The following is a 9,507-nucleotide window of genomic DNA, read 5'->3' as shown; positions in this document are numbered from 1 at the left end:
ACGCGGCTCTCTGTCTGTGTGAACGCAGATTTCGCGTTCGAACGTGTTTGTGAACGCGGTGAAAACGCGACAGTTTTTCTCCAATAATCTTGCAATTCTTCACACCAGTGATATTCTAGACTTGTATAAAGCTCATATACATAAAAAAATATACTTAGAATATTTTGTACAAAATTGCTAACAAATAAAAAACCTAACAAGGTACTTCAAAACCAAAAGAACAACCTCGTTATATCATTCAAAATTTCCAAAACTGTGCATTTCTAACCAAACCAACACTTACAATATTGATCAAAGGAATTTTAAGCAAAATCCACCGATGCCACTTACAGATTCAAGATATATGAACTAGTTGACTGTACAAAATTAACAGAATAAACTGCCAAAAGCACCCACAGAAGGGAATCACCAAATCCATAAAAGAATGTTTAAGAACCATCCAGTATAGGAATCAGGCAAACCAACAGCACAATCAGCACCAAAACACAGACCAAGAATGTGCAGTGCCTTCTCCTCCTCCTCAAAGCCTTGGCCGAGATGAGACGATCAGTACCGCCACTGATGTAGTCCCTCGCACGAGTCACATTCTCCTCGATGTCGTTCAACTTCTCTTCCTGCACCTCCACAATCACCGCCATGTCGAGAAACACTTGGTGCAGCTGCATCAAGCTCCTCTGGATGTCACTCACAGCCTTGTTCCTCTCCATGATTTCCAAGTCCAATTCGCTCTTCTTGTCCAATACTTCCACTTGATTGCCCCCTGAAAGCATCTTTTCGATTGCTTCCTCCGTTGCTGCCTCTCCTGTTGCATTGAAGTATCTTCTCTTCAGGCTCTCTCTGTGCTCAGAAACTATCTGCTCTCGCAGCGACTGAAATCCATTCATCATTACCCTGAGCTTGGTTCTTATGCCATTTGTCACTGAAATTCTCGTTCGATCAACTGGGCTTCCTTCTTCGAAGCACATTGATAAGGCGCGGTTGGCAATATTAGAGCGCCCGAGGACTTCAAGCCTAGCTTTGATGATCTTGGCGTTGCGGAGGATGGCAACCATGTCGGAATCCATCCGGTCCCTCAGGCCTCGGAGAATCTTAGCGCTATGAGCAGACTTGGTCTCTTCATTCAAGAATTGGAGGTCTAAAAGAAGACCGGAGATAACATCCATCTCAGACTGGATTACTCCAATCTCTTCAAAGAATTGAGAAAGGTTCTCTTCTTCTGCATGAGTGAGCCCTCCTGCCTCGAGGTCTGGCCCTGGTTCGGCATCCAAGTCCTTGAGTACCTGCTTCTTTAGTTCTACGTAATTGCTGAAGGATTTTGTCATGAGATCATTCATATCTGAAACAATTCCGCAATACCAACTGCACAAGATAACAGGGAATCATCCAAAGGTACCAAAATCTCAGGAATCAACAAGATACGAATCCAATTTAATAGAACAATAATAAGATCCACGAAATATTCAGCAAAAACAGAGACACAGATGACGAAGTGGATTAAATCGGTGACAATTGCATGCAATCAGAAACCCCAGATGCTTCAAGTTCTCAAATTTATTGGAGATTACCAACTACCTAATCGGCTATATTGCAAGAAATGTAAACGGAGGGAAAGATCAAGTGAAGCACTAATGGAGTACCCAAGTTGGTTGCTGAATTGGTGATGACGGAGCGTTCTTCCCGAGACTAGATTTCTTCAGATTGAAATCTATCAAGAGAGATGTAGGGTTAAAAAAAAAACTTAAATAAGTTCCATTTACGGGAATCACAAGAACCCACGAAAGAACTCACTTCCAAGAGAACAAAATTATCGTAAAACCCTACCAAAGAAGAGTAATGATATCTTTCGAATGATACCTCGAATAAGTGCAGCGCTATTCCAATAATACGAGGTTTAGAAAGAACAGTAAACGCTTTCAAGAAAAACTCGGGGGTTTAAATGGAGAGTGGCGTCGCTTCAGAGGAGAGACGAGAGGGAGAAGGTCGCTTTTGAAATGATCAAATGACACATCTGCCCTTAATAACTTCCTTCTTTCTAGAAGAGAATATGCTATATTTTTTAAACAACAAAAAGAATAATCTTGTCCTCTTCATTTTTATTACTCGTAAATAATTAATTAGTTTTGGTAATATATAAAATGTTGTAACTAAAAGTTCTGATGATCATCTATTTTTTCATAGCTCGTTAGATAATATAATATAACATAGAATCAAGTATCATATTCTAATATCTAGCCACTTAGAATATTTAATATATATATATATATAATAAAGGGCTCGAAGCATCTACTTTAATTTAATTCAAACATTAAGGAAATCCTAGGACGAGGGAAAGAATGCCCCACTGAAGAAAGCCAAGCAAAGCATAAGAATCTACCCATATTTCCTATATATATATATATATATGAGACCCAGAAAGCTTAAATAAGTGTAAGACTTCAAACTACACCAAGCCATGGTTCTCGCCCAGGTGGAACAACCAGAGGAAGGCTCCTTTTCCTTAAGCTCAGTCTTTGCTTCCAGATATGTACAAGACCCCATTCCAAGGTTACTACTTCCAATCTCTATGTCTCTTTTGCAGAATTGCAATAAACATAGCTAAATTTAGACATGTTTGCAGGTATGAATTGTCGAAGAATTCCATCTCAAAGGATGCGGCGTACCAGATAATTCACGACGAGTTGCTGTTAGATAGCAGCCCAAGGCTCAACTTAGCATCATTTGTGACTACTTGGATGGAGCCAGAATGCGATAAGCTAATGATCGAAGCCATAAACAAGAATTATGCCGATATGGATGAGTATCCAGTCACCACAGAGCTGCAGGCAAGAATTTTAACTACCTCATAGTTTTATAACATGACTGAAACTTTGAAGGAAAAAAAAAGGGTTAATTATATTAGTATTGTTTCGATCTCTTCATCGTAGAACCGTTGCGTGAATATTATAGCGAGGTTATTCCGCGCACCTCTAAATGGGGAAGAACCAGCAGTTGGAGTTGGAACTGTAGGTTCTTCAGAAGCAATAATGCTTGCAGGTTTGGCATTCAAGAGGAGGTGGCAAAATAGGAGAAAAGCTGAAGGGAAGCCCTACGACAAGCCTAACATTGTTACAGGGGCTAATGTGCAGGTGAGTGTTTTTATTAAAGTGCCTCACCATAGTCTACCATTCAATCTCGAATTGCTTGCTTACAACCCTATTCTTCTTGATTATAACATTTGTATAGGTGTGTTGGGAGAAATTTGCTAGATATTTCGAGGTGGAACTGAAAGAAGTGAAGCTAAGGGAAGGGTGCTATGTGATGGATCCTGAGAAAGCTGTGGAGATGGTGGATGAGAACACCATCTGTGTGGCAACAATCTTGGGCTCAACATTGACAGGGGAGTTTGAAGATGTCAAGCATTTGAATGATCTCCTCTTCAAAAAGAACAAGAAGACAGGGTACTACTTGCATTTGAATATAAGAATGATCCATACTTTCTATGTTTTCTCAAACGAAATTAAAAAAGATTAATAGTTTTTTTTTTTCTGAAAAGAAAAAGTATATGATGAATCCCATGCCATCTTTTTTGAATTTATGGCAGGTGGGATACTCCAATTCATGTGGATGCTGCTAGTGGAGGATTCATTGCACCATTCTTGTATCCTGACCTAGAATGGGATTTTCGCCTACCATTAGTGAAGAGTATTAATGTTAGTGGACACAAATATGGCCTTGTATATGCTGGAATTGGTTGGGTCATTTGGAGGAGCAAAGAAGATCTACCAGATGAACTAATCTTCCACATCAACTATCTTGGAGCTGATCAACCCACATTTACTCTCAACTTTTCCAAAGGTTCGTATGAAAACTTTTGCAACTAAAGTTAAGTCAATTAACTAAGTATCTAACAACATCTCCTGAATTTAATGCAGGATCAAGCCATATCATTGCGCAATATTACCAGTTCCTGAGGTTGGGTTTTGAGGTAATCTTTCATTACAAGCAACTTCTTTTCATTTAAGATCAAAATCGACATTCAAGGTCTATTTCATTCAGGGCTACGCAAAAGTTATGAAGAACTGCATGGAAAGTGCGAAACTTCTACGAGAAGGACTTGATCACTTTGGGTGCTTCGATATCGTCTCCAAGAGGAAAGGAGTCCCATTGGTGGCCTTCTCATTCAAGGAGGGAAACAGAGCTCTATCCTTCAAACTATCCGACAGATTGAGAAGATATGGTTGGATAGTCCCAGCTTACACTTTGCCACCTGATCTTGAACACATGATAGTTCTCAGAGTTGTGGTTCGAGAAGATTTTGGGAGACAATTAGTTGAGAAGTTTCTATCACACGTACGAATCGAAGTGGATGAACTTTATCCGGCGATTAGAAGACCAACGCCTACGATAAGATACACGATAGAATTGTCGCCCGGACATACTATCCGGGATGCTCCAATAGTGAAGATTGTGAGTCAAGAAGCGGAGCCATTGCAGAAGACTGTAGCTTTATATGATGGGAAGACCAAGGGGGTCTGCTAAGTAACAACTAGTGAAGGATACTTTGGCTTCAAGTTGATTTGTATTATTCTCTAAAACGTTATATGAAGGATAAGATATGATAACAAAAATTCTCTCTTGTTTTGGTGGCTCTAAATGGAGGCTCCTCTTGAGGCTTGTTCTCAGCTTCATCATATGTCGTTGTACTTCTCGAAAAATTCAAAACTCTAAAAGGAACAAAGGTGTTTCTCTTTTTAATCACTTTATACCGTTTGATTGCATGACGAGGAGATGAGATCAAAATAAGTGTCTTTTACATTATGAGTTAATCATATGCTATACAAACGGACCAATCCTTTCCGGTGAGAAATTCTAATTATTTCTCCTAACTAATATATTCTAATTGAGTCATAGTTTTTATTTTTATTTTTATTTTTAACAAATGATTGAGCTAGAACTCTCTAGAGTATAAATTAGATCAATTTTCTCAAAAAGTGAGCCAAAATGAGTGCTGACAAAAACTATATAGAGTTGTAGTGTAAAAATATATTAAATATCAATCTAAATATTTACAGAAGAGATGTAACTTATAGAGTAGACTAGCCAATAAGACTCAGTTTTTTTAATATATTTTAAAATTATAATCTAATTTCCAGTTAACCCTATGATCTCCTTTCACGCGATGGCACGTCTACGTTTCGCTAGTGGCTGTAGGACCCGGAAGGTTAGTTATCCCTAACAACTGTAACAGACCCGACTACGAGAAGCAGTTTAGAGCTCAGAAACTGCCGAATTCAGCTTAAATTCCACGCAAAAAAATAAAAAATAAAAAAATCCATTAGCAGTTTTCCCAAACTGGCTACCAAATCAAACATAATAACTTGATCATTTGCGAACACCGCATGCTTCTAATTCGGCAACGGAAGCTAACACGAAGTATCCAACCAATTGCAATGTGAACGGGGGGAAGTTTAATCGATCATAACATTTCCCGCGGATTAGAAAAATCCCTACCCTTACAAACTCAAAATACTCGAATTACGAAATAAAACAAAGATTAATCAGTGGGCTGCCTAAGTAATTAATAAGCTCCGGTTACCACTTAAAACCACTTTCTTCACCTTTAGCATGGAACCACTATCACCACCTCTCTTCCTTTCCTTCCACATATCCACGCGTCCCTCATAAAATTCCTTCCCTTACCCTCCTTCCTCGAAATTTCGACTAATTTTTCATCCCCCCCAACAAAAAAAAAAAAAAAAAGAAATCGACCGATTATTATTTAGAAGCTAGGATATTGACACACTTGTACCCAAAAACCTCTGAGCTCAGATCCCCAGCTCCGCCTCAAGTACGATATATGGCCGGAAGTGAATGGACCGGACGTAAGCGGAACGCTCCCCCTTCGCCGGGGATTCACCCACGTTATATCCCCAAGCGAGGGGATGTCTTAAGGCGCATCCTCCGGGATCTCTTCCTCTGCTTCCCGCCGGTCCGCGGCACCGGCGGTAAGGTGCGCCCGTGCCCTTCGGGCGGGCGGTGACGATGAGCTGGAGGAGGGGGAGGAGCGCTTACTGCTTTAATAAATCTTCGTCGTCCATTAGTGTTTATTATAACATCGAGGCCCCACCGATCGAACGGCGTGGATGGCTGTGTCGATGGATGCGAGTCATAAGAGTACGGTCAGCTTATGTACGGATTAGGGATTTACGCGGGATTAGGGAGCTCTAGAAGAACGGATGATGGAAGTCGTCGGCTTTCGGTGCTGTTCTTCACTTGAGGACTTATGAATTATGATTGATTGCGTCTTGGTATCTTCTCCGTCTTTAATTTCCACTGCATATGATTATATTTGTCCGTCTTTTCTACTACTTCAGAAATATAGGGGCATCTGTCTCTGGCTTTTATCTTATGTCTATATTTGTCTTCCTCTTTACTGTTATTGGTTTGTGTTTGTTTGGTACGACAATTATTCGTTGTGAAGTAATTAGTTGGAATTGGAGAAAATTAAGCAGGTATCTTGCTAGTGTCTTGACCTCTTAAATAGTCACCTTTTCTATGGTTCTGCTCTCTTTATTTGTAATAAATCAGTAACATAAATAAATAATAATAATTATTTAGATAATGAAGGATTTTGGTTCATCTTTTATATTTTAGGATTTGAATTAAATCAATTTAAATTTTTAGATATATTTTAAGATATTAGAATGTTTATCCTTGACTTTTTTTTATTATATATTTTTCAACTATAAAAAAGAAGACCTAAAAAGTAAACCTAAAGGTAGCATTATTCAGAACGAGGAGAAAAAAAATGTATTGGAAGAGATTGAGTGAAATAAGAAAGAAAAAAAAAGGAGATAGAAAACTTTAAAGAAAAAATGAGAGAAACAGAGAGGAAAGAGAAGAATACAAGATAAAGGCGGGGCACATCATAATATGACAATAATTAGGACTTAGACAGGGTCTTTCTCGTTACATATTGATCTCTTTTTTGCTTCATAAGGTTGTTCCTTAAAAATTTCCTTTAAGAAGGCCATGAAATATGTTATTGCTGCTACTTGCTTACCATGCCCATAATCGTGGATAGTTCTTCCTTACTGTAAGTCTGTAATGCAGAGATTACCTCTGGCCTCTCCAGAATTCCTTTTTAGTCTTTTATGCGCTCCGTACATGATCGATTATTTGTCGATAGGTCATTGATTAGTGAAAAGATGGTAATATAGAATTATAGATAGCTCGTAGCTACTAGCCTCTGCTCTTGTATTCCTTGATTCTCTTTCGTTATTACGAGTTAGAATTGCGCACTAATCAAGACACCGTGTACTGAGTGAGTCTCAGTGACAGTCATGGTTTCTGGAGCTGCAATCTCGTGGGCAAGTCCAGCACTCAAGCATCTCTCGCCAAACGGCCCGTCAAAAAGATTGGACTTGCTCACTGCTGAAAAGGTTGTTTGAGTTGAGAGATGCTCTCAGATGGTCAATTCGCGGAATAAGAAGATTTTCTCCTCCAAATATCAAACCGTTTCCGTTTCCGTTTCCGTTTCCGCTCTCGAAGTCCGGAGTAGCGAAATCTTGGCAAAGATACGAGGGGGTGCCAAACAATGGCATCCATGTACATCCTCCTCGACTTGGGAGAAGAGAGATTGCATTGTGATGAACACTTCGGCGGTCCTATTTGGCAAGCAGTAGTTAGTTGATCGAGAGAGAATCTGGTGACATCACTCCGCGTTCGTCAGAAGGCTTAGCTGAGTTCGAAGTATATACGTTGTTTAGGCTGAACAGAACAGTTAGACGTGTGAACATGTTAGAGATTACTTCACTCTTAAGTTGAGGTCAAAGGTGGATTAGAACGAATATATTCTGGGAATTAAAACTTTAGACAGATTAAATTTATCAATGTGGTGTATTTTGAATGTCATTTTCTTACATTATAATGTGTTCTTGCAATTAGTAATTGAAGCTCGTATTATCTCTTCGCAGTTTACACTGTTTCTAGTGGGTCTTTATGCATTCTGAGCAACTCTTTGAAAAATTTCAATCATTCTGGTAATTTCAATCTTCTTAAGCTCTTCTTTTCTACCCTTCTCCTTCTGTCTCATGTTCCTTCTAAACCTTAGCGTATAAATTTAACCGCTTGAACCACCATAACTAATCTATCCAATCCTATCACTCAACCATTGATTCCATTGCTAATAAACCTTTAATAACCCCTTAATTCATATTTCCACCGCAATGGTCTCCGATGATAGTGAACATATTTGCAATGAGAGTAGAAATTCTAGATCATAAAAGTCATTTCCGTAGATTCTCTTAACACTATCATAATGCTCTCTCTCTCTCTCTCTCTCTCTCTCTCTCTCTCTCTCTCTCTCTCTCTCCTCTTCTCTTCTCTGTTTCAGCATATAAATTCCCAAATACTAAATTTATAAACGCGTTCGAAGAGATGGTTAGCGTTGACTCGCATAGACTAGTAGATTCCACTCCTTGCCGGGTACATTTCCCTCGTGCCCTTCCCAGTTCCCATGCCATCTCTTGACCCAAATTTCCCACTTCTTTGTGGCAGAGGAGCTTATTCCGAGGTGACACGACCTCTCTGTCACCCTATATAGAACCGCGAGAGAAGAGCAATTAAACCAAACGCTCTCTGTTCTTCCTCACAAGTCCCTCTTCGAGTCCCGTCATCAGCTCCACTGCCTCCTTACTAATACCCCAATGGCGGAAGCTCGCGGTAACCTCAAAATTGGGACCCACCCCAGGTACATCCCTGAGAGGGGCAGAGTCCTTAAGGGCATTCTTAAGGGTTCCCTCTTATGCTCACCGTCCTGTGGCTCGACCAGCCACAAGGTGCACCCTTCGACGGAGCAAGGCCAGCAGCGATCTCTTTCGTCCGCCGTAAAAAGTAACCCACTGAAGACGAAGGACCTGTCGACCGAACGGTCCTGACCGAAGCTGTTGTTCTCCGGCGCTGGGGGCCGGTCACCTCTCGGTTACTCGTTAATTTGCTCAATCTATATCTTTTGGGTTTTTTTCTTACTTTGGATTGTTATAAGTCAATTGCGATGCATACACGTGTTTATTTGTTTCCTTAATGAAGCTTAGTTAATAACTGCGACATGGATTTTGATTTATTCTTTTCTTAAGATTAAGGGAGAAAGGGCTCATCGGTACAAGCATTTACATACTGAATTGCGTTCGTTTTCTCATCCATCGTATCCTTTCTATGTTTGCTCTAATGGGTTTCCCCAGTTATATGGATACATTCATGATTCCTGATTTCTTTAGGGTATGAAATGCATATTTGGCCGTCCGATCTTCCTGGGAACTTTTATGAAACCGTTCCTCCTCTAGAACTCTTATAAAGGAATCTTTTCAATCTTGCTGGAACTTTTATGAAAAGTATTCCTCCAATGTGCTGCAACTATCATCTGTATATGCCATTACTATTTCTACAACAACAACTAGGCCTTCTTATCTGGTGCCTTCTAACCTTCCCGTTTATCAGTAGTATGAGTATATTTGCACATACGCGTAA

At 39.8% G+C, this 9,507-nt stretch overlaps 2 protein-coding genes across 2 annotated transcripts; one reads left to right on the top strand and one right to left on the bottom strand.

Moving 5' to 3' along the window:
• Positions 1 to 335: 335 nt before the first annotated feature.
• Positions 336 to 1,334, bottom strand: LOC140779548 (syntaxin-112). The gene has a single exon (XM_073124654.1). It carries the CDS (start codon positions 1,332 to 1,334, stop codon positions 429 to 431), a length of 906 nt encoding a protein of 301 aa, XP_072980755.1. The 3' UTR covers positions 336 to 428.
• Positions 1,335 to 2,439: 1,105 nt separating this feature from the next.
• LOC140778549 (glutamate decarboxylase 4-like) lies at positions 2,440 to 4,684 on the top strand. Its single transcript, XM_073123334.1, has 7 exons — positions 2,440 to 2,544; positions 2,618 to 2,822; positions 2,925 to 3,125; positions 3,223 to 3,437; positions 3,581 to 3,834; positions 3,912 to 3,964; positions 4,036 to 4,684. The coding sequence occupies exons 1-7, from the start codon at positions 2,453 to 2,455 to the stop codon at positions 4,516 to 4,518; spliced, it is 1,503 nt and encodes a 500-aa protein (XP_072979435.1). The 5' UTR covers positions 2,440 to 2,452; the 3' UTR covers positions 4,519 to 4,684.
• Positions 4,685 to 9,507: the final 4,823 nt, after the last annotated feature.

Source organism: Typha angustifolia, chromosome 15 (assembly GCF_048772165.1).
Source record: "Typha angustifolia cultivar Huaian chromosome 15, ASM4877216v1, whole genome shotgun sequence".
NCBI lineage: Eukaryota > Viridiplantae > Streptophyta > Magnoliopsida > Poales > Typhaceae > Typha > Typha angustifolia.
Note: the sequence above shows the minus strand (reverse complement) of the source record. Positions and strands in the feature narration are given on the sequence as shown.